Here is a 25,889-nt window from a genome sequence, read left to right as displayed (position 1 = left end):
TCAGAATCAGAATACTTTATTAATCCCTAAGGAAATTATGTGGATTACAGCTGCTCCAAGAAGAAATGGTAAAAATAGTAACAGTAACAGACTAAACTCCAAACAATACATTATGTAACAGATTTTAATATTAATTAGACATTGTCAGTTGTTGATTTATCCTGTTCTCATTGTATGACAAATTATGATGGCTGTTTGGTAGCCGTTGCATACTATGCAGACTCTGTATCTCTTCATATGTGCGTGTGTGTATAACAGTTTTATGTTAATGTACAATACTTAATATGTTTTGTTTGTATGTGTGTGTGTGTGTGTGTGTGTGGGGGGGGGGGGGGGGGGGCAGAGGGAGTGTTCGCCCGGGGCGCCAAACAGGCTAGGACCGCCACTGTTTGTCATGATACTGGGTTGGAAAGTGTTTTCTATCTAACAATGACACAATGATGAAAGCATCAGAAGTAACTTGGTAACAGTATCTTGCCCAAGGATACTGTAACATGAAGACTGGAACAGGGGTTGAACCAGCAACCTTGCATTAGTAGCTGACCCGCTCTAGATGGCAGATTCATAAATGACAGAGGTCACTATCTGTTTTTCAGCAGTGAAGTGAACTTTGATGGCATCATTCTCGGCATCATTTAAAGAGGACAGCTCTAATTAGCAGCACTAAAACTCAGCAATCTTCTGATGACTGCTGTAGAGTGTGTTTCAGCTGACACTTAGTTGGCGACTGATCTTTCCATATTCATTTCCATCTTTTTAACATCACACTCACAGATGTGCAGACAGACACAGCCAGTTTGTTTGTTTTCTCATGAGAATTTTTTTTTCTCTCTTTTTATCATGTTTCATAAAAGCAAGTTTTTGGGTTGCTTTTTGCTTGAGTCTGATCTTGCAGTTTATCCTCAGCAGCACAGATCTAGAAATAATTTTACTCTGTGGCCTGAGCTTTGTTGTGAACACAGACACAGGAAACAATTGTCTGTGATCGTTAAACTGAAGCGAGGTATTTCTTTGTTTCACAAACTAGATGTAAGGAACATTTCATTTACATTTGTGTATCAGTGTAATGTCATAACTGACAGCTGTTGAACTATTTTGCAGTAACTGTTGTGAACCAGGGCTACTGCAGGATTCTCATACTTTAAGTTAATCTTTAACATAATTAATGATATGATTCATTAATAGATGAGAGGAAAAAGGCAGGTGATAGTTCAGGTATTTATCCTATTCTGCTGGAATCTTAAATAGTGACTACAGATTGGGTCCCGCAGCACTCACAGCAGTGGACAAACTGGAAGAACATGATGTAAAGTGAGACACTTAAACTGTTTATATGAGAAACAGAACAAACATCAGACATGCCTGAGCCGTGTGTGTTAGCGACAGCTGTAATTTCACTGATACTGAACAGGAAGCACATGTTTGTTTGTTTTTTAAATATCATGATGGCACAAGACTGTGTCCACATACTGTGTATATGTCAAGTAATAATAATAATAATAATACAGACCAAATTACTCTGTGTTAATCACAGATAAATTACTAAGAACACTCAAAACTTGTTCACAGGTTTCCTCTCTGACATTCACAAGCTGCAGCTCACCTAACTTTAGATCTACAGCGGTCAACCACAACATGACTGTGCTACCAGTGTTCGATTTTTTGCTTTTTTCTTCTGTGGCCACAGTCAAGGAGACAAAAGAGCGCAAAACCATGCAAGCTAGTAGATATACTCTAGAAGTATGTGTAACATTTACAATCAAATATAAACAGGTGGAAATTATCAACAGGATATTCAACAAGCATCAAAGAGGCTACAACGCAGCACAAGATTAGATGCAGAATCCCCAGCAGCTGTTTGGTGGGGGGGGGGGGGGGGGGGGTCTAACTTCTAATGGTGTCTGATAACAGTAAAACTCACAGAAAGAAACCTTTATACCAATGGAAAGAAAAAATCAGTGGCTGACCCGTACAATGGTTTTGAAACATCTCACTAATAAATAGAAGTAACTTAACCAAACCATGCCACAAAAACAGGCATTCAGAATAAAACACTGGAGCATCCTAACCTGTGATCATGATGTAGCTGTGAAGAGTTAGAAAAAGAAAAATGTTTTAAAAAGTCACTTTGGAGTTATCCTTTTGCCCAAATTCAGTTTCTGTTCATACATCAACACAACAGCAACACAACGACGCATATGTAAGTATAAAAGGTTAGCCTTTAGCACACCATTGATCTGTATACATATATAAAGTACAGTTACAGTAGTTTATCAGACTTGTCAGTAAACTATAGTTACACATCAATACAACTATTTAACTAACTGCTAACTACTGATCAATTTAGATTTAGATTTTAGATTCAGACCTGACTAGAATCTAAACTAAAAGTGACAATAATGAGGGGACTCAAATACCTGAACTGCTGTCACTGCTGCACAGTTTCATCAGCCAACAGCGCCGTGGTTTCACTGGTCTCTTGTCATGTTAATGTGACGGAAGTGAGAGAACACTAGCAGTTTGAAACTCAATGTGGTTTGTTCTGAGTGAAATGCATGTGTGTGAATTGCATACACTTTTATTTTTTGTGTCTCTTATTAACTTAAAGGAACATCTCACAAAACTGTGACAGTCACACCGTTTGGTTACCACTTCAAAGAGAAGTCTATAGTTTCTTAACTGAAATCTTAATCAACATGTTAACTGTTTCCATGTTTTACGTTTTTACATTCATCGTTAGCTTCATTATGAAGTTGATCATTCAGCAAAATAAACTGTTTGACTGCTGAAACCATGAAGTCTAAAACCCGTTTGGTTATATTTCCAAATAATTTACGCAGTTCTGAGCAATTCTAACTGAGCAAAGCAATTCTGACCAGTCAAAGAATCCCTGAAATTCCTTTTAAAGATTACAATCCCACACAGAGTTGAATCATGTATATCAATATATCTCACTATAAAGTTTCCACCAAGTTATAGTTGTTGTAATTATGGATTTCTGCAAAATGCATTCATATTATCACAAAAAGACCAAAACAACACCTGCAAAGCATATTTTTCCACCGATATGTTGCTATTCACATTGTACTCGTACAAAGATTTAAGGACCACTCTTGCTTGCACTCACAGAAGCATCGACAATAATTATTTAGCTCAACAAACCACCAAGCAGAAAGTAACTAAAGGATAACCACAGGAAATCATCAGGACGTAAAAAAAATGCAATTTGTTAAGTAAGTCGCACATGCACAGAAGAAAAAACACAGTGAAGAAAGAACAATGTAAAAAACTCAAATAAGAAACTCCACAAATATTAGACTATAAAACCAATACACCACTAACGAACAAAAAGACAGGCAGGAACCCAATATGGAAATAGCAAAAGACAAACAATACCACAAGTCTCAAAGACAACATTTAAAATGTGTGTTATTCTTATTTAGGGTTTAGTGGAGATTTAGGTTAGTTATTATTTATCATCTGTCTCCTTGGTTTCTGTGTTTGGTTCCTTGTCTAGTCTGTAATGTGTGTTAAGTCTGTTAAGCGTGTGTTGTCGTGTCTAAATCTTCATGTTTCCTGTTTTATTTTTGGAAAGGGTCTTGTGTTTTGTGTTCATGTGGTTAGCTTTACTCTCCCCTGTGTCATTACGTTTCATTCTAGTCAGTGTCCTTATGTGTCTCCACTTCCCCTGATCACCTTATGTGTGTATTTAAGTCCTCGGTCTTCTATGGCGTTATTTTTGTGCCACTATTCTGAGCGCACATAAAAAACATTTTGACGCACGTAAAAAATATTTGCAGGTGCAAGTGTTGCATTTTGAGGAAAAATTTATTTTGAGCAAAGAAATGCTAAATTTGAGTGAACAAAATTCATTGCTGCATGTAAAAAATGTATTTCGGTGTTTGCTATTATCCATACACACACACAATAGCAGCCCCATCTTGCTCAGTGTTTGCATTTGCGCTTGCTCGCAGTGTGTTGCTTGCGCTCTCAACATTTCTGCCCGTGTGCGTTCAACTCTTTCTGTACACCGTTATATTTGTGCCACAAAACCAGCCAATCACAGACTTGGATGCAAAAAAATCTGATTGGCTGTTTTGGTCTCCAATCCGCTCGAAATGACGAAATGCAATATCCCATAACCCTTTTTGTCCAAAACTCAACTCGAGGCAGTGGCAGAGGAACGCAGAGTGGCAGAGTTTGAAATATTACTCTTTCTGGGTCACAAAATAAACTTTTAAGATATTTTCATGCAAGAATGGTGCTGTGTAAACTTCAAATATCTGCTCGATTCATCAAGACATCACATATTTGCATAAGTGCTCTAACGTTTTCGGAGATGCCTGTTACCCACTAGTGCAATATACCTTTCACGTTTGAACAATATAATATCACGCTCGTACAATATAATATTTATATTGTAATAACGTGATATTATATTGTTCAAACGTGAAAGGTATATTGTACTAAGTACAAGTATATTGTATATACTTGTATAGTAAGTATATTGTTAGAACAATAAACTTTTCACGTTATAACGTGATATAGCTCTATTTTTCTTTTGCCTGGGTGGCAGCTCTATGCTTCCGTATCCGAGGCTTTTCAGTGTGGCCTCACAAAATTATCACGACTACAACAACCATGAAAAGAGTTGGATGGACATTGCTGCTCAATCACTGCTGCCTGGTCAATGTTTTTCATTAGTAATTTATCAAAGTTGATGGTGTCTGTGTGACTAAAAGACAGAGAGAGGGATAGCGAGGGACAGATTTTGTATGATAAGCTTCATGTTATGGACGCACAGTTTGAGCACTCAGGTCGCATCCGAGCATCAGGCCGTATAGTGTGAGACCCTGCATCGTGACCTATGAATGTCTAACCCCTGCGAATTAATTGTACAGTTTGAGCAGGAGCTGAATAATGTGACTGAAAAAAATCGCACAGTGTTTGCCCAGCTTAATGCAGACTGTTTAAACTAAACAAGCTGCTGTTTCACATAATAAACCCTGTCAGCCGCAGGATTGCCTTCTGTTTTAACAGTTAAAGCAGTAGAGACGAGCTGTTTGCATGTTCGTGGAACTCTAGCGTCATTAACCAGGCTAGCTGTTAGCTTATAGCTCACGCTAGCTAACCAGCGAGCAGTTAAAAAGACAGCTGAAGCTGCACAAAACACCCACAAACTATGACTGGCAGCTCGACACAGCTGCTGTAACAAAAGTCCGTCTTAAATTTTTTTTTCTCCCATGTCCCCTGCGGGGCCTCGTACAAAGCACGTACAAGCAGAGCAAATCAGGATAAAGGTTTCAGCCACCCTCTCTAATGTCTGTGAAGGTTCTGAGTCATCCAGGTCATTGTAGTCAAAGGAGCTTGCAAAGAAAAGCGTCTGGACTTCTTGAAGCTGCTTGAAGACGTTTCACCTCTCATCCGAGAAGCTTCATCAGTTCTAAGGTCAAATGGTGGAGAGTCCCAGATTTAAACCTAGTGGGAGTATCCCCCCACAGAGGGACAAAAGGACCCCCTGATGATCCTCTAATCGCCTGAGCCAAGGTGTGAAACTGGGTATGGGTCCCAATCAGCCAGGGTTTTGGGTGAGCTCATTGTGAAACCTGGCCCCACCTTATCATGCGAATTCTTGAGGTCAGATGACCCAGGATGTGAGTGGGCATTAAGGCGTCTGGGAAGGGATCTCAAAACTGGATTATAGATGGCAGACAGTTGGTGTCGTAAACCACCGCCTCTGTTCAAAGATGGTCACTCACAGTGGACATAGATGGCTTATTTCACTCCTCTTTCAAACCATCTGTCCTCTCTGTCCAAAATGTGAACATTGGCATCCTCAAAAGAGTGTCCTTTATCCTTAAGATGCAGATGGACAGATGAGTCTTGTCCTGTGGAGGTGGCTCTTCTATGTTGTGCCATGCGCTTGTGAAGTGGCTGTTTGGTCTCTCCAATGTAGAGGTCTGGGCATTCCTCGCTGCACTGTGCAGCATACACCACATTGTTAAGTCTGTGTTTTGGAGTTTTGTCTTTCGGGTGAACCAGTTTTTGTCTGAGCGTGTTGCTGGGTCTGAAATGCACCGGGATGTCATGCTTGGAGAAAACTCTCCTGAGTTTTTCTGATACACTGGCTACATAGGAGATGACAATGTTGTTGCGTCTGTCCTTTGCAAGCTCCTTTGACCACCCTCTCTAATGCAAAAAAAAAAAAAAATCCTCCATCTAACCTCACAAAAAAAGAAGCCCTTCAAATGAGCAAAGACGAAAACATCACCATATCACCAGCTGACGATGGGGAGGTGCACTGTTGTTCTAAACACAACTGAGAATCACACGCAAAAAAAAATCACACTCCTTAGTGACAACAATGAAGCCTTAAAACGAAACCCCAAAAGCAACCACAAAAAGAAAGTTATCAGTTACCTGCAACAGCTTAAAGTCAATGACTGCCCTACATACTATCGTCTGTACCCAGGAGATGCTATACCCTGTATTTATAGACTTCCAAAGATCCACTAAGGCTACGTTCACACTGCAGGTCTTAATGCTCAATTCCGATTTTTTGATCAAATCCGATTTTTTTGTCTGCTCGTTCACACTACAAATAAAATGTGACAGCAAACGCGCTCTAGTGTGAACGCTCAAAGTGGCCCGCATCCGCAAAGGAAGACGTCACACACAACGCGCTCTGTTTAGACCCTTAGCAAACAATATTGTTTGACTGATGGCCCTTAATATAAAGACTTCGGACTTTACGTTTCCCAATTTTTGCTTTAAGTTATTGTGTTATTTACATAATAATGTAAATAACCTAATAATTATCCTTATTGCTGTTTTAGAGGAGCGGTGCTTCAAAGGATAGTTGCAGATTTCTGTCAGAATCTGCAGTTTATACAGTACAAATAAAATGTTCACGTTGTCTTCCCAACAGTTTCACTGACATCTACACTGGATGGCCAGGAAGCGCTTTCTAAAACATCGGATATGTATCGGATTCAGTACCACATACGAAAGTGACCCAGATCGGATTTGAAAATATCGGATTTGTGCCGTTCACACTGTCATACCATGATCAGATATGGGTCGCATAGGGTCAAAAAAATTGGATTTGATGCGCTTTCGCCTGCAGTGTGAAGGTAGCCAAAGAAGGTGTCCCACTCTGACCCATTGTTAGTATAAACAGCCACCTACAATATTGCCAAGTAGCTCACCAGCATCCTAGCGCCTCCTGTGGGGGACACACCACATCACATCTAAAACTGTCTTCACCAACAAGGTCCATAAACTATCCCTGGAACCAGATGAAACCATAGTGTCCTCTTATGTGGTCTATCACTTTGCTTCCATACCTACAAGTGAGGCAGATATTGTTCATTTGTTGCTTCGTATCATGTGCTGGTTCCACTCTTCACATTAGCCCTGAGTGAGTTTCTGTAATGCTGTCTTTCATTTGTTCCTTCTTAAATTGACCTGTGGACTCCTTCCCACTTGAAGTGCCTTAAATTATTATTTTATTTTTTATTCTTTACTTCAATATGAGAGCTGCTTTTATGATTTTATAGCTGTGGCTGGGTTTACATTATATTAGTCAGAGCTCTCATCTGAGTCACCACATTGAGGTTGGTCTTATTGTTGAGATAAGTGAATGAAAGCTAACAGCCTCTGTTTTTATTAGCAATCATATGCATTTTTAATATCTCATTTTTTGCACGCACTTGTTTTGTTAATGGCTTCGAGCTGAATCAGACATGAGATGTTGTTGTAATCGACTTCTACCTGAAATAACAATGTCATTATTGATTATGGGGGTTATCACAGCAATTTTATAACTGCACAGCTTACACAAACTATTTAATTATGTGCTATACCAGTTTCAGTGTTATCAAAGCCTCTTATTGGCTGATAGCCATAGCACATGTAAAATTTTAAACAGTCCAACTCTGTGCTACAATGCAGATTTGCTGTTTTCAACTTTTATTTTTATTTATTTCTGCAGTGCTGTGCTTTTCCCCCCCTTTTTTGTATATTAGTCACATTTATATGTTTGAGATCATCAAACCAATTGTAACATTCGACAAAAATAAACCAAGCATATAAAATATAAAATCAATGAAAAGAAACATTATCCCAACATACCTTAAAAAGTGTCTTCCCGCTAACTACAATCCAGTATTTGAGATAATCAGCAATGAATCTTTCACGTTCCTATGGAGGAATTTTGAAACATTCTTCTTTGTTAGTGTTAGTTTTATGCTTGATGTAATGGGATGCAATTAATTTCCAAAGCTTCCAAAAGTTTGTCTCGCAAGGGGAAAGAACATTTTCCCCAAGCTGATCCCACAAGTGTTCAGTAGGATTGAGGTCAGGACTGCAGGGAGTCCTCTCGATCTTCTCCACTCATAAATGCTGGAGGTACTTTGATAAACCCTCTCTCCCTCTCTGTGGAAGTGAACATTGTCATCTTAGACGATAGAGTTCGGTCCCAGACTGTAGACATGTGGCATTGTGACTGGTTGCAAAATGTGTTTTCTTTGGATTCAGTTTCCTTCTTCACTGCTGGAGTTTTTGTATAGACTGTATATATTGGCTTGGACTTTCCACCTGTTGAATTAAAGGGGTTTTTTGCAGTTTGCTTTAAAAGTTTGTGTTTAGGTTTTTAATTTTGCACCCAAACAGAATCTTTTTTATTTTACATCTTTCCCATGTGGTAAAATTCTGGTTTTAAGGATCGTCATAACCTCATGTACAGGATGTGGGTAACTTGAGGATAAGCTAAGTAGATTTTGTGAAAAGAAAAGTGGATGTGAAGCAAGATGAAGTCCTGCTTCCTCTTTGAGCTAACATGTGTGTCCTTAAAAGTATTGCTGACAGCTGTATACACAGAATTGTTTTTTCTTTAAGCTTTCCATTACCCCACAGTGGGCCAGTTTCTGAGGCTCATGGGAAAAGTTCAAAGTCAAACAATCTTTGTTAATCTCAACATAATAAGCTGTTTAAACTTCAGCAAATTAATTTAGTTTGAATACATAGTGAAATTCACTGAGATCAAACAGGGTTTAAAGGGTCACTTTAAATTAAATCCAAAATTGGTTTCACAAAAATATGAGCCTGTGTCCACTGACAACATGACTTATAAGTAAAACTGAAAATAGGAATAAAGGTATGCATGCAGTTCAATAGAGCACAGTCGATTTGGAAATCTCACGATCAACAGTTATTGGTGAAAGACATTTCTGCTTCCTTCACTGCCCCCTAGTGATCAAATGGCTGCTACACTTGATGATATATCATATTTATAAACCTCAGTGTTATTGGGTTTCACAGTTATAGTTTACAGATATGATATACAGGAGCATGATGCAACAAAGGTACTGCTGACAGATTGGAAATTAACTCCATTTAACTCCATACAGCATCAGTCACACCGTTTATTTATTTTAACATAATGTATAATACATTATACTGTAAAAATATGTATTAGTACCCTCATGTAGCACAGCAAAACCTTAATTTAAAGCTGTATTGTGATTTAGAACAGATAAAGTATAATGGTAAAATATATTAAATATGACACACCACTCTAATCTGATATTCTATTCTCTATTATCACGTTTCATTTGGTGCTGAGACTGAAGAAGTCACTTAAATAAGTGATGAAATGTTTCTCCCACAAAACACTATGTCCAGATGAACAGAATCCACTTTTGGAGATTTCATTTGGTGCTCAGTTAAACTGTCAAATATGCACTCACTGTCATGTTTAGGCTGTGTGCAGGCAGGAGAGGACCCAAATGCAAACTCACAGGAAAACTAATCAAAATACAGCTTTATTGCTGACGGAAGTTAAGGGGATACAAAATAATTATGAAACTAAACTGGGAAGTCATAAAGGAACTGACTCACGAGGAAACACACAGAGGGGCACACAGTCATGAGGGAGAACGCGACACAGAACTGAGGGAGACTCGGACCTAAATACACAGAGGGTTAATGAGGGAAGTGGGAACACACGGGGAACACAGCTGACACAGATAATCGTAACGAGACAGGGCAGGAGTGAACACAACATGGCACATACTGACGAGAGACTGTCAAAGTAAAACAGGAAGTACACAGAGGTTCAGACAGGAGGAGAGAAAGAAAACAGACATAACGGACTGGGAAAAACATTGAATGAAACACAAGGAGGGGAGACGAGGGCTCACAGATACACAGAGGGGGACACAGGGGGTAAAAGTCACAAGGGGAAATCAAATAAGGAACAACTTAACAGAGCAACCCAAGAATCATGACCTAAATGAAGAACAAAATACAAGAATACATGAAAACTAAGAATGCTGGGCCAACATGGCCCAGGATCATGACACTCACAGTGCCCTAAACAATGCTTAGGCAAAGTTTCATCATGATGGGCTCACTAGGCAGATATAGGGAACATATAAATATGTAGGGAACATGCATGCATATGTAATGATCATTATAGTGCGATTATATTATGATTCTTTTGGCTTTGCTGCTGTAGGTCTATTCACTGACCTGTAAGCCAAACACAAAAAGACAAAAAAATTTTATGTAGAGATCTTCACAGTGTGCACCCTACATGCTAGCAGAACTGTTGTGAGTTTAACCTGCAGTTCCCTTATTCACATCAGTGTAAAAGTGCACTTTTTATTATGTTTCCATGTTAAGATAATCAGATGAATCAACATTCAGTACTACAGGCCAAAACCTTTTTTAACCAAAATTTTTAATGTATTTATTTTCTATATTGTTGGGTCTTTTGTTGTTTTTCTTTTTTTTTTTTTAATTGCAGGTGTTTCATACTTACTCTCCTTTACAAAGTTTTTAAGATCAATAAGAGAGTATGTGGCTTCGTGAGCTTCATCTGCCTCTGAAATATATAAATATTTTTAGTTAGAGGATTATTAAAAAAAAATCACCCGAATTACTGTTTTTAACTCAAATGTTTATGTATCTCTAACCACTCGGTGATATTCAAAAGACAACACGTACCATTTGTAGTCTCACTCACGTCATGGGTTGTTTCATAGATGTGATGATCACCTTGAAAAAAATAATAGAGTCAGAGTCAGAGTTTCATTTCAATGCTATTAGAATAATTATTTCTATTTCTAACTGCTGTGTGTTATTCAAAATATATCATGTACCATTTGGACCATCAGCAGTGTCTTCTGAGAGATGGACTGTTTCATAGAGTTCATATTCACCTTTAGAAAGCACAAATATACACTTTGCTTAAAGTGCAAAGACACCAAATTAATTTAATTTAAATTCAATTTGAATTAATTTAAAAAAAGGTCCAACTTTTTGTGTTTTAGATTTTTGCCTTTGATTGATGTTCTTTGAAAAACAGTCGACCAGAACTACTAGGGTTAGTGAAGACTTCAAAAATATTATTAATACTAAAGTTTGGTTTTATGACTGACCAGGGTGAAGAGATTTGTATTCATGGGTTTCATCCTGATTGACTCCATGATTTCTGGTGGACTCTTGACTGTTGACCTCCGACTGGATCGGCCTAATGAAAACATAACAAATGCACAGATAATAACATAATACACTAAATTTAGTACAGTAAGAAAAATACTACTGAATGTTTATAGTGAAAATAGAAATGTAGAGATTTATACCAACCCAGTAAAGCATAAATCTGTTAAAAGAGGAAAATTATTGTTTCTGTTAATGCAATTTTTGAACTTTTATTTTGTCCCATGATGTCATCATATGTTTAGATTTTATAGCAAGTAAGTAAAAATGTCTCACCCTTTGCCTTTGCATAGTGAAACATTAAGAGCAAGAGAATAATAAGAGAGACTCCACAAACCAGTCCAACAACCAACCACACAGGAGATGAAGAGCTTTCAGGTCCTGATGGAGCTACTGTGATTGTAAACATTAACAGTAAACATTTAGAGACTTTATGTGAGACATATTTCAAAACATTAAAAAAAAAATTCTCACAGACGTCAGGTGACAACAAGACAAACACATTCTCATTCATAAACTGTAATGATTAACATGGTTACCATGATAATCACTACAGAAATCCATCACCTTTAACTGACATCCAGCTCTGTGCTGACTCTCTTCCTGAGTACTGACACTTGTAGAAACCTTCATCAGACGTTGACACTGCAGAGATCTTCAGCTCCCCTCGGGTATCATTTTGAATAATTTTGTCATTGTGATAGAAAAACACATTGGAAAGTATTTTTTGTGTTGTCAAACTGCAGCTCAGACTAACAGAAGCTCCCTCAGTCACAGGATGAACAGGACTCACCAGGATAGGACCATTACCACCATCTGTGACACAATCAGTGATGTTCCAGTTACAAGCTGTTAGTCAGCTGTTGAACTAAAGAAAAAAAAAAGCTGAAGGTCACTAAAAGTAACATGATGATTTGATACCTACTCTTCTGTGTTGAAGAACTACTGTACATGTCCTACAAGGAATTTTTAACCAAATGCACAGCTGACCTATAAAATATATAGCGCCTTAGACATGAAATCTTAATCTTAATCCATGAAACACAGGCTGTTTCCAAATGAAAACACTTTTATATATCAGTCAGTAACAGCTGGAAGACTTTAAGTTTTAGGGAGACAGTTGGAGGAATTTTGAAATATGGGAGTGGTCCTTGTCTTCAGGGTGAGATTTTTCTTTTTTAAAAAGTGTTGTATTGTAATGTTGAGCTGATTTGTTACAGCAGTAATGAATACAGCAAACACATCAAATGCTATATTCATTGAAGTCACAACAGTACAGAACCTTTATGTATGACTGAATTAGGTCTTAAACTAATGGGGTATGCTGTTAGTACCTCAGAATATTTTATGGAGCAGAGCTATGTGGAGCTGCTGGCATATCTACTCATCAGCTGCTTCTGTTTATGCAATAGCACAGATAAAACACAGGAAAAGAGGAACATGAAGTCTTATTTTAAGTGTACTCTGCTTTGCTGGGTTTCTGTTCAGTGTGCATTTTTTTTGCTGTTTAGTTTTGTTTTGTGTAAGTTACTAAGAAATACTTGCTGGTCTGAAAACTCGATCCCACGTACAACCCGCCTGTAGCAGAATTATGATTTTTTTTTTTGACTGATAAAGACTGTGCTGGTTAGTTGAGATACTTAAAATTGCCTAAATGCCCCACTTTTTGTCTAGTTTTGATAGACAGATTTGCTTACATAGAGCTGGGTAGTATGAAAACACAAATACATATGTATAATAACATACTCTGTACAGTGATGTTGACTGCACTGCTGAACTCTCCTGATCCAGACTCACACCAGTACACTCCAGTATCTGACTTTGATGTGTTGATGTCACATGTGGATCCAGTCATTCTGCTACAGTCAGAGAGTCGGCCGTCCTCAGAGAACTTCCTCACTCTCCACTCAGTGAAGTTTCCCTCACAGGTCAGTGACACAGAGTCAGAGGTGAAGTGTTGCACTCTGTCAGGAGTCACTGTGAGAGACGCTGCTGAGTGAACATCTGGAAACAACATGCAGTGAAAAGACAAAGCTCACAGATGTTAGGATCAAAATATGAAACAGATGTTGATGAGCTCAGTCTTGTTGAAAACATCTTGAATAAAAGTTACAACATAATCTCACTTCATTGAAAGGACAGAGAGAAACAAACTGACCTGCAGACCAGACAAACTTTGGTTGACTGTGATCAGTGTGATACTCTGGGTCTCCTCTTCCAGCTCTGCACACATATCCTGCTGTGTGTGTCTGTCCATGAATGATGTAGGAGTCCTGTGCAGTCCCAATGCCATCAGGTAGCAGCTCATAACTGGAGGATTTCTCTGATAGATCAGGAACAGCTTTATACCAGTAGAAGCTCCATCCTGCAGACGGATGTTCAACCTCACAGTTCAGAGTTACTGAGGCTCCAGGACTCAGCCATGATGGAGACACAGTGAGGACAGGACGGGCTTTATCTGTTCAACAAAGATTTTCTCTCAATGTTTCGTCTCTTAACTCTGAATTCAATGAGGCGATCGTAGCTCAAGAGTTGGGAGTTCGCCTTGTAATTGCAAGGTTGCCGGTGCGAGCCCCGGCTCGGACAGTCTTGGTCGTTGTGTCCTTGGGCAAGACACTTCACCTATCGCCTACTGGTGTTGGCCAGAAGGGCCGATGGCGCGATATGGCAGCCTCGCTTCTGTCAGTCTACCCCAGGGCAGCTGTGGCTACAACTGTAGCTTGCCTGCACCAGTGTGTGAATGGGTGGATGACTGGGTGTGTAAAGCGCCTTGGGGTCCCTAGGGGGGACTAGTAAAAGCGCTATACAAATACAGGCCATTTACCACTAAAATGTTGACTCACAAATATTTATGATGAACTTTAAGAGTGAGACTATCTAAACATGTCAAATATCTGAACATTTACTAATAAAAACACATTTTTAAAAACTGTTTCTATTTCCAGGTTAAATGAATTATGACTATCTGCAGTTAAGGTTAGAAAAAGAACAAAAACAAGTAAATGACTGAATAATAACAAACCTCAAGAACTTCATGGAAATGTACAATTAACAGATATCACCAAACTTGGATAAAATTTCAACAAACTGTACTATAATTGCAGATCGCATTGCTGCAATCTGCAGTATTAGTATCTGCAGCCTTAGACTGCATTTTGTTTTACATCCATTCAAAATGTAAAACTCAATAAATACCCTTATATTTTACTTTTTTCTATCAGGTTTTCTTTTTTAAAACCTGCATTTCAGATCTTCTTTTTCTAGGGTAAAAAAAAGAGTCGCATTAAAGACTCTTTAGCTCCAAAGTTAAACGTTTATTTTCCCTCCTTTAGATGAAACTTACATGATACAGTCAGTGTGATGATATCACTCCACTCTGAGAAGAAATAGTCCCTCCTGCCCCGGCAGCTGTATCCTCCATTGTCAGACTCAGTAGCTCTGATGATTCTGTATTCATTGGATGTTGGAGGTGTGTTTAACTTGGCTGCTCTCCATTCATACGTCCACTGAGCTCCTTCACCTCCCTGTATCTCACATCTGACAGTGACTGTCTCACCGCTGTATATCTGAGTCCAGGATGGCTGCAGGGTCACAGTGGGCTTAATGAAAACTGTTCATATAAAAGCATAAACAACAACAAGCAACATTAGAGTAGAACTAGAACTCTGCATACAGTAATTTGTTGTGCGTCAATCAAAATTCTGTTAACGATGCAAAATTTTGTGACCATTAAATTATGCACAGGCAACAAACATGGAGAAGTAAGAAATGAATTTAGAGGGAATGATGAATACAAAAATGGTGGTATTGCTTATTTTCTCTGCTGTTTTTTGTTTATGTAAGTTACAGGTGGAGGCTGATCATTAATTGAAGATGGAATGGAGTTGGCTATAAATTGGGACTCGTCAAGACTACCTGCTTCCAACCAGGCTTTTGAAAGCAGGCAACACAAATTACAATCCTAATGAGGACACAATACAAAATTTTTCTTTTAGTCTTGAAACACATGAACACAAAGTCAACGAAAGAAAGCAAAGGTGAAAACCAGCACAAAAGCACTTCAAAGAGACAGTGATTCTGCTGTTCAAACATACACAGGTATGAAGGCTACAATGCTCCATGCTTGACTGCTCGTCACTGTCTTTGCTACCTGCTGAAGTTCAGGCTCAAGCTGCTGGGTTTTAAACACTTTAACATCTCTCTGGGTTCCTGGATAGATTTGTATGAGCATGTTGTATGTGCGTATTGTATTAGATGATTAATTCATGTTAATCAATGTTGTGGGTTATTTTCCCCTAACAAAACTTAACACCCACGTTGTTTGTTAATTGTAACTGGAGCACTATCCTCTGTGAAGGAAACTGGATCTCCTCTCCCTCCTCTGCAGTGGTACAGACCTCCTTGTGAGACACTAATAACTCTGTTTGCCTCATTTCCTCTCATGAGCTGAGCTTTAGAAGAGACTAGTGATGGGTCGTTCGCGAACGAAATGGCTCTTAGAGCCGGCTCTTTGAAGTGAACGACGCGAGCCGGCTCCTTATTGGGAGCCGTGAGTTTTTTTTTTTCTTTCTCTCACCCTCTCTCTCGCCCTTTTTTCCGCTTAACTCCGCATGCGCGGCCTGTACTTTGCGCTGGGCAGAGGGGGGGGAGGGGCGTTAGTTACACTCGCAGTAGCACAGGAGCAGAGCCAGAGAGAAAGAGTGAGGGACAACAACGTCACATTAGAAAGGTATAGTAATCATCCACTATTTTCAGTTGCAGATGATAAAGGATTCAGAAATCATGCAGGCCCATATGACAGAGAATGTGCATCTTCTTTTTGTTTTAATATTTTAATTTATATTTAATTGTGTTGTGGTTTGCAGTGTTTTGTGTTGTTTCACGTTAAATTTGTTTAAAAGGAAAAAGCTGAAAATTTAAATAGTTAAAAGTTTAAAATGTAAATAGTTGTTTTTTGTATTATATGATGTATTTATTACATTTTATGTGGAGTGAATAAATAAAGTATATTTATGGTGGACCTTAGAGACAAAGCACGTACAAACTCCAAAACACGTACAAACTCCTAAGTATGTACAAACTCCAAAATGCGTAAAAAATCCAAAACACGTAAAAACTCAGAAGCGCGTACAAACTCCAAAACACGTAAAAACTCAGAAGCACGTACAAACTCCAAAACACGTAAAAACTCAGAAGCATGTACAAACTCCAAAACACGTGAAAACTCAGAAGCACGTACAAACTCCAAAACACGTACAAATGACAACAGAAGTGCTCCAGGTTTCTAGGGTGCAGTGTTGAGCTTTTGTTACCTAGTGGCTACACAAGCCAGGAAGTATTAACAACCGGATTTGGTGTGTGGTAGTAACAGGTAAATTAACTTTTTTTGTTAAATTATTTGAATAAATATGAGTGCTTGTCTATAAATACACAAACAATACACACATGTTTTCAATTGTGTAATTTAAGTGATCTGGGTAGCTCTGTTTTGGAAGTTCAGTAAACGCTAGAAATGTGTTTTGGAGTTTGTACGTGCATTTTGGAGTTTGTATATGCTTTAGAGTTTGTACGTGCTTTGTCTCTAGGGGCCATATATAAACATATATAAATAAAACCACTTTTTTTACATTAGTAATTCCTTTTCTGCATAATTTTATATTATTGTTAATGATTAAATAATTAAAGCAACAAAACAACCTGAAGAGCCGGTTCGGAGCCGAAAGAGCCGGCTCTTTTTAGTGAGCCGAGCCGAAAGAGCCGGATCTCTAAAAAGAGCCGGAAATCCCATCACTAGAAGAGACTGAATCACGTCTGAACCAGTCAAACTTCCAGCCAGCAGAGCCCTCCACAGAGCAGCTCAGTGTCACACTGCCCCCTGCTGGTATGATTGAACTTTGTGCTGTCAGTGTGGCTCTGGGTTTACTTGCTGTTAAAGATACAGATTACCACAGGAAGAAATTTCTTAAAATATTGATCAAACTTACTGATTAGGCTAATTTATCTACAGACACCAAACTGAAATTAGTAATCCTGCATGTGACACATTAGATTGTCCACACTATACATTTCCTTACAGCGGACCCTGCATCGCGGGATATGAACTGCTAGGAAGAAGAAGAAGACTATACATTTCCTTGATTTATCACTCACTTTCACACACAATCCAAATATTTTGTTCCAAAAGAAATTTTAAAACATACCAGTTTCCTGAATAGTGACGGGATCACTTTCTGTTGTGATTAAATCTGTGTTTTTTCTCCATCCTCTGCAGGTGTAGATGCCTCCTTTAGAGATACTGATCACTCTAGCAAACTGATCCTCTATTGTGGACTTGTTTCCAAATGAGGTTTCTCTGAACCACTGATAAACTAAGTCAGCAGGGTCCTTAAGATCACAGGTCAGTGTCACACTGCCCCCTGCTGGTACAATGTTTCTGTCTGCTCTGAGAGTGGCCTTCATGTTGAGTTCTTTAAATCGAAAATAAAAACAAACATGTAAACAAACAAAAATACATAAAGAAATTAATCAAATGAACGCCACTGAATATGTAATACAAATTAAAATAAGACTCACACTGGAGTTATGAGATTACAACACATTGGGATGTCTATTGAGGTTATGTAGTGACATATTAAAAACTAAAAATAAAGACGACGATGCCCAGGAAAGGTCAATTTGCAATTCAGTCAGTCGATCTATATTGCTCAAGTTAAGTGTCAGCGACTTTTAAAACTGAAGAAGAGTTTTAAAAGTCTTCTTCAGAGAAGAAATAAAACTATAACTATCTGTATGTGTGATTGTTCTTGTCTTCTAAGCTGTGGTTTCTGCTGGATTACTTTCTCAGTCTGCTGAGAAGATGAGATTTAAAAAAAGAAAGATGAGCTGTATAAAGGCAACAAACTACAATAAACATACACAGTTAGCCTCAGTGGTGAGTTTAACATCTTCTAATGTGATCAAAATCTGTGATGTGTGCAGATATTTTAAATGAAATGTTACATACAAAATGCAAAATGCATTAAAAAAGTATATCAAATATGAGAACAAAGGAGTTAGGAAAAGGTAAACACCAAACACGTGAATGAACAAAACACACAAATGAAAAAAAAAAATATTCTCACCTTCTGCATTTCCAAAGAACAATGTTCTGAGCACTAATACAAATATTAATATTAAGAGATTACGAACCTCAGAAAATCAAATAAGAATCTCAGAATAATTAACTGAAGTCACAAACTAGGACTTTTCAGATGCCCCAATCATTATGTTTGTACCCATTTACTGTAAAATGATACACAGGCTGGAAACTAGAGATGGACCGATCCGATATTACGTATCGGTATTGGTCCGATACTGACTTAAATTACTGGAAATAGAAAATGTAATCCGATCCATTAAATATCAAAAAAGCACCTCACAAAACTTAGGACATGGCGTAACTCAGTTCATAACCGTAGCACTCGGAGCAGTGTGCCTCACATGATAGAGCAGCTGTGTGTATTTGTAGCCTCGCTACCAAACCAGCATTTCATCTCCGAGGAAGTTATCCCAGAGAGAAGTAAGGCAAGCGTGTAAGTTCATCTCTGAATGTTTGTAAAGCATTCCCACGTTAAGCTTAACAACCGATATATGGAGCGACTGCCTCTTCTCTCTCTCTCCTGCTGCTGCTTAATGATCAGCTGATCGGCTTTTCTGTCGCGAGTCCGTCTATCTTCTTTGTTTTTGGCCCACTTCACTGGTAACTGTGCAGGGGCGGATCTAGCAAAGTTTAGCCAGAGGGGCCGATAGGGCATGAACAGGGAAAAGGGGGCACAAAGACATACTTTTCTTTCTTATTCTCGTTTAAAATGTCTAGCTTTTAATAAATAATTATCTGAATCTTACCCCCAAAGTTTTAATCTGATGTAAAATATATAGAAGTCCATTACTGTATATAGTAACTATTAAGTCTAATATACCCTAGTAAGCTATAGTACTTTTTCCTTTGGGAAGATACCATCTGTGCAATTCTGTTGAAGAAAGATGTTGAATCTATTTAATTATTCTTGAAAAATAATTTAATTCTGTGCATTTTTTTTCACACTGCATCAAATTAAAGTTGATTATATCGATTAAGCATCATGACGTGGAGCGTGAGGGGTGGTTCCCTATTTTTTTTTCTGGGAGTTTGCAACCCTATTAGTTAGGTTGCTTAATATTTCTGCTAAGTACTCTTTAAAATACCAGAATAGGGAGGAATGTGTAGGTTTAAGTTTATTAGATTAATCAGTATTGCTGAACTATGAAATATTTTGGGTGCAGTGTGTTTTTTACATACAGGTATAACAGAATAGCTTGAGTGTTGTTGTTTATTTAAACTTGAGTATGAACTTATGCAAAATGCAGCAAGATATTAAAAAACAGTTTTATTGATTAAAAAACGCACTATATCGGATTCATATTCACATCCTTTCTCGTTTGGCTCTCAGCGAAGGCGGTCGCACTTTTCTCCTCTCCTCCTTACCCTTATCTTCCCTGCTTAGCCTCTGTGTCCTTGTCTGTCTCATGTGCATTACTTTTTCCCTGGAACAGTCTCTCACTGTCGTTCTCTAAAACCTAAAAGAGAATTATGGATTTGATCAACTGGTCTCTGAATGCTATTGACACCCTCTTCTCAACGAGAAGTCTGGGCTCGGGAGAGCCCGAGTGCCCTGGAGGGACTTTCCCTGCCGGATACACGATGGACGGGTGGCAGAACTGGAGAGTCATGTGCCTGGCGGGACTGTCGATCGAGGACGCTGAAGATATCTAGCTATTCGGTACCATGATAACAGGGTTCTTGCTGATCGGAGCTGGCATGGCCCTGACTTATCGGAGAATTGAGAGAGCAGAACCGGCTGTTCAAACCCCCCCAAGGCTGCCCGCTGGATTCGAAGCGACGGGACGAGTCGCGACCTCTCACAATGAACGCAGCATGGTTAACACCTTGGAGACGCTTACAGCGACTGTGAAGGCTCAAAACAACACCATTGAGCGTATGGTGGGATACATCAGAGAGGGCCCTGCTCAAAATGACAACCTTGAGCGAAAGTTGGATCACATCACAGAACGGATCACTGCAGTTGTGAGGTCTCAGAATCAAAAGAATGACAACACCACAGATCAGAAGTTTGATACCATCATGGGGAGGCTCGCGGCTCTCCAACGGGAGATCGAGAGACCAGCATCAGAGTGTTAAAGATCAGCTTTGAAAATTCTCGTGAGCTGGTCATATGGAAAGAAAATCAACAAATTCGGGATCAAAATGCAGAAACCACCACGGCGCCAGCTGTAGGCCCAAGGCTGGAGCCGAACAAACACTCCCTGATAACGACTGTGTGATGACTATTCTCCCCATCCCATGCAAGGCCACCTGGATTGGCTGGAGGACTGTTTACTGAGCCTGATAGGGCGAAGGACACTGTCTCAGCTGAACTATGGACACGCACACACACACACTTACACTGATAAGCACTCACTCATCTCCCCTTCCCTTTCCAACGCCTTCGATGCTTGTTACCTCCTGGGAACACGAGGCGGGTCTGGGCCCGCGCTGGCGAGTCGGCGCAGTGGCAGGATGGCTGCTGTGTTGCCTGGGATTACTCCTCACCCCCTACCCAACCCTGTTGCTGGTCACGTGCTCTATAATGTTGTACTGTGGACATTTATGTGCTTTTCTGTGCAGAGGAGTTTTTTTGTTTCCTGTTCTCATGCTGTCCTCCTGTAGCCCAGCATGAGTAGAGGTCTCTTTTTTTCCTCTTGTACTTTTTCCCATTGTAGTGTCCATTTCAGTGGTTTTTCTGTATTGCAACCGTTCTCTGACTTGTATCCACATGTGATGTCTGTGTTGTGTGTGTAAGGTCGGGGGCGGGTTCATTCCACTGCAGGGAACCTACCACTGCATGTGGCGAATAAAATTTGAACTTGAACTTGAACTTGAACTATCGGTATCGGCAGCTATCCAAATTTATGATATCGGTATCGGACATAAAAAAGTGGTATAGTGCCATCTCTACTGGAAACATTACAAAAAAATAACTGACATGAAATTTGCAGACAAAAAAAACCCTCTAACAAAGTTACTTAAAAATGCTATCTGCAATAAATGTAATTCTTGCAATAGTATAGAAATTTAAAAATAAATAAATAAATCACCAATTAGATGCCACCAAAGTCTCAGAGAAACAGCAGAAAAATATTTTCCATAAATGGTGAAACTCAAAAATAGAAAATCAGTGTACTTACAGAATAATCCCAGCAAAGTGTGCCCCATCATCACATTAGGTCCTGCAGCACTATGATCCAAGGATAATTTCAAAGTGTTCTACTTTAAAGAAACAGAAGTCACACTTAATGTAAATAGGATTTGAGTTGCTACTAACCCCTGCAAACAAGTCCCCAATGCAAAGTGAACAATATGTACAGGGTCCAGTTGGAGTAATGTTGGAGTAAATGGAATTTAAACATGGATTTATTTAAATTGTCTTGAATTTAAATTCTGTCCGTAAGGAGCTTTGAGTGCTCAAGTCTAGTAGTAGAAAAGAGCTGTTCAAGAATTAGTCCATTTGCCATACAACATGTCTGAATTACTTATTCACCAGAGGAAGAAAGTAAGTCGTAGTCAGGGGTTACAGTGGCCCAGTGTTTTTTTTATTTTTTATTTTTTGCGGGGGTTTTAAATGAACAACTGCAGGTGTCCACAAGTTGAGGTTGCGGAACTTTAGCATCTAGCCAGCCCTACAGAAGATGAGCGAACATAAAGGGCGTAACTCCCCAAAAAGTTGATTCTGCTCATCTGGACGTAGCGTTTTGTGGGAGAAACGTTTCGTCACTCATCCAAGTGACTTCTTCAGTCTCAGCTGACTGCAGGTTTCCTCAATCTTATAAACAGTACATCTGCATAATGACTGAAACCAGCCCACTGAAGGAACAATGGGCTGTGAGGTCAGTTCCTTAATCATTAATATGCAAATTCTCATGACCATTGATCAACAACCACTGACCAAAACCCACTGATCAATGGCCATGAGTACCATTCACAGAGAGTTTCGGAATGGCTTCAATCACAGCATTATATGATTGCAAAAGATGTACCCTTCTCAATTCAGAGATGGTCTTTCCCTTTTCACATAAATGGCCTCTTTGACTCCGCGCTCAAACCAGTGTTCCTTCCTGTTCAGGACGTGTACATCATCATCATTGAAAGAGTGTCCACTAGCCTGTAGGTGCAAATAGACTGGAGGACTACAGTCCTGGCCTGACGAGATGGCTCTTCTGTGTTGTGCCATGTGTTGGTTCCCCTGATGTATAAATCCTGGAACTTACCAGCATACACTATATTACTCTGTGTTGGGGGACCCGATACTTGGGGTGGACCAATTCTTGACATGTAAAGTTTAGAAAAAAATGCATCTCAACTGTTCCGATACTCCTGACACATACGGGATCACTACAGGTTTTCGCTTGGGCAGCGTATGTCCTTTTCTCCTGGATCGGCTGGAGCTTTCTTTAGGCACCTTCACAGCTTTGACAAAAGTCCAGCTGGGATAACCGGATTTACTCAGGGCCTTTTTGATGTGCTGTTCTTCTGCCTCCCTGGCCACTGTGTCTGTGGGGATGGTGTTCGCTCTGTGTTGTAGCGTCCTGAAGATACCCAGTTTGTGCTCCAGTGGACGATGAGAGTCAAACCTTAAATACTGATCCGTATGTGTAGGTTTACGGTACACGTCAGCTTTTAGATGTCCCCCAATACTGATGAAAATCTCAGTCTAAGAAGGCTAACCTGTCACTTTTCATATCCTCCCTGGTGAAGTTGATGTGTCGGTTTAATTTTTACCCAGGTGTCATCCACATATCTGAACCAATGGCTTGGTGGTGTTCCAGGGTAGGATAGCAAAGCCCTTTTTTCCACTTCTTCCATGTACAAATTAGCCACATTGAGTGAAACTGGGGAGCCCACGGCACACCCATGTTTCTGCCTGTAGAACTGACCACTGTATGTGAAGTAGGTGAAATGAAGACACAGTTCGAAAAGCAAACACACTTGGTCGATGCTGAGAGTGATCCTGTTGCTGAAGTTGGGGTCATCCTGTAATCTCTTACGGACTACCTCCAACGCTTCCGTGACTGGGATGTAAGTGAAGAGAGATGTAACCTCGTACAAGACCATGGTTTCATCTGCCTCCATAATGACATCTCTCACCTTCTCAACAAAATCCAGGGTGTTCTGGATGTGGTGTTCAGAGCTGCCTACCAGCGGGTTGAGGATCAAAGCCAGAAACTTGTTATAGGTGACCGAGTTGATCATACAGACAATTGGTCTTAAAGGTGCACCCTGTTTATGTATCTATGGTAAACCATACAGACTTGGTGTAGATTCCCCTGGAATACCTGTGGTATGAGGTCTGGTCAATAGCCTTGTCTTGTTCTAACTGCTTCAGACAGTCTCACCCTCTTCCTGTAACCACTTCCTGGATCTCGTTACAGGGGCTCATAAGTATTTTCATCACTGAGCAGTGACAAAATTTTGTCATGATAGTCTTTCTGGTTTAGGAAAACTGTGCACCTACGTTCACACTGCAGGTCTTAATGCTCAATTCCGATTTTTTGATCAAATCCGATTTTTTTGTCTGCTTGTTCGCACTACAAATAAAATGCGACAGCAAACGCGCTCTAATGTGAACGCTCAAAGCGGCCCGCATGCGCAAAAGAAGACATCACACACAACGCGCTCTGTTTAGACCCAGAGCAAACAGTATTGTTTGATAGATGGGCCTTAATATAAAGACTTGTTTCCCAATTTTTGCTTTAAGTTATTTTGTTATTTACATAATAATGTAAATAACCTAATAATTATCTTTATTGCTGTTTTAGAGAAGCGGTGCTTCAAAGGATAGTTGCAGATTTCTGTCAGAATCTGCAGATTATACAGTACAAATAAAATGTTCACGTTTCTCCAACGTTGTCTTCCCAACAGTTTCACTGACATCTACACTGGATGGCCAGGAAGCGTTCACGATGTCTTCTCCGGAGCGTCTGTCTTGTGTCAGTGACGTAAAAGACGGATTTAATGCGACATGACCATTCAAACAGCAGTCGCTCTCTAAAACATCAGATATGTATCGGATTCAGGACCACATACAAAAGTGACCCAGATCAGATTTGAAAATATCGGATTTGTGCCGTTCACACTGTCATACCATGATCGGATGTGGGTCGCATAGGGTCAAAAAAATCGGATTTGATGCGCTTTCGCCTGCAGTGTGAACGTAGCCTAAGTGATGTGAGTGCCTTCCTCTCCTCCATGGTGATGTTGGATGCTGGGGGCTTTGCATTGCTGAGACAGGCCGACACTTTCATCCGTAGTTCCTCTGCTTCCACGTCTGTAATATTGTTGTTTCAAATTGCTGTTTTTGTGGCTGTGATCAGTTCCACTAGCAGGATTTGTCTCGGTGTCACAGCAAAATTAAAGGGAGTAACATTTTACGTGTCAGGTTGTCATCTATCAAAATAAAACAGGAAACACACACAGAGGCATGGATTTGACACTGAACAAAAAGAACACACAGACTGAACCTTAACACTACGGACTGGAGGAATGAAACAGAGACAAGATTCACAAAACACAAGACACGGCTAGACACTTAGGGAGGTAAAACATAATCACTAACGGCAAGAAATAAACAAGCTAACGCAAATGTTTAAATCAGATATTAGGTCTGTGCATGTGACATTATGTTTTTTCATGGTCAGACTTAGGTTACATCAAGTGTTGCAGGGAGTCATATGAATTTTAGCTGATGATGCTGAGATGCACTGATTGAATTCCACCTTTATACTGACTGTCTATTGTATAATATAAAGACAGCATAAACTGGTGTACTGTCAGTGAAGAGGATGGAAATCAGCCAGGACAACTCATAAAACATCTGACATCTTGTTGAATTCAGTTATGTAAATCCACAAAAAGCAGCAGGTCAGCTGATCAGTTTAAGATTAAGTAGATTACAAGAATCTACTGCAGCGCTTGATAGAAATTATAAAGATTTTTGTAAATTGGGATTCTTTTGCCCACGCTCAGCCACTAAAACTGATTTTAGGTTTCTCCCACTTGCTGAATCTGACTTTAACATCTTCCCTACTCATTATCCTGTTTGGAGGCAACTGAATTTTTAATTTGTTTTCTTTGTTTTTTGTTTGTTTGTTTGTTTTCTGCTTAGTCTTTCTCTAAACGATTTGAGTTGAGTGAATTAGAATTAAAAATTAGACCAAGAATCCAGTTTGTATTCCCATCCACTGGTATTATTCTATTATTACATTGATGTAGCACAAGGTTCAGTTAGCTTCACACAACAATAGCTAGTAGT

At 39.4% G+C, this 25,889-nt stretch overlaps 1 protein-coding gene and 1 long non-coding RNA gene across 2 annotated transcripts; both read right to left on the bottom strand.

Moving 5' to 3' along the window:
* Positions 1 to 10,866: 10,866 nt before the first annotated feature.
* On the bottom strand, positions 10,867 to 11,652 carry LOC146522293 (uncharacterized). Its single transcript, XR_014873053.1, has 4 exons — positions 11,445 to 11,652; positions 11,166 to 11,225; positions 11,011 to 11,061; positions 10,867 to 10,888 (listed from the first exon to the last, which is right to left on the bottom strand). It is a non-coding gene; the product is annotated as an uncharacterized LOC146522293 (long non-coding RNA).
* Positions 11,653 to 13,583: 1,931 nt separating this feature from the next.
* On the bottom strand, positions 13,584 to 17,964 carry LOC146522292 (Fc receptor-like protein 5). The gene is made up of 3 exons (XM_085154131.1): positions 17,706 to 17,964; positions 14,849 to 15,115; positions 13,584 to 13,963 (listed from the first exon to the last, which is right to left on the bottom strand). Exons 1-3 carry the CDS (start codon positions 17,962 to 17,964, stop codon positions 13,584 to 13,586), a joined length of 906 nt encoding a protein of 301 aa, XP_085010257.1.
* Between the last annotated feature and the right edge of the window lie 7,925 nt (positions 17,965 to 25,889).

Source organism: Neolamprologus multifasciatus, chromosome 3 (genome assembly GCF_963576455.1).
Source record: "Neolamprologus multifasciatus chromosome 3, fNeoMul1.2, whole genome shotgun sequence".
In the NCBI taxonomy this organism is placed as follows: domain Eukaryota; kingdom Metazoa; phylum Chordata; class Actinopteri; order Cichliformes; family Cichlidae; genus Neolamprologus; species Neolamprologus multifasciatus.
The sequence above is the reverse complement of the archived record's forward strand: the minus strand, read 5'-3'. Positions and strand labels throughout refer to the sequence as shown.

Coding starts and splice junctions, on each gene's coding strand:
- LOC146522292 (XM_085154131.1), bottom strand. CDS start 17,964: ATGAAGGCCACTCTCAGAGCAGACAGAAACATTGTACCAGCAGGGGGC. Junction 15,116..17,705: donor CGTCACTATTCAGGAAACTG/GTATGTTTTAAA, acceptor TTATATGAACAG/TTTTCATTAAGCCCACTGTG. Junction 13,964..14,848: donor CATCACACTGACTGTATCAT/GTAAGTTTCATC, acceptor TTTGTTGAACAG/ATAAAGCCCGTCCTGTCCTC.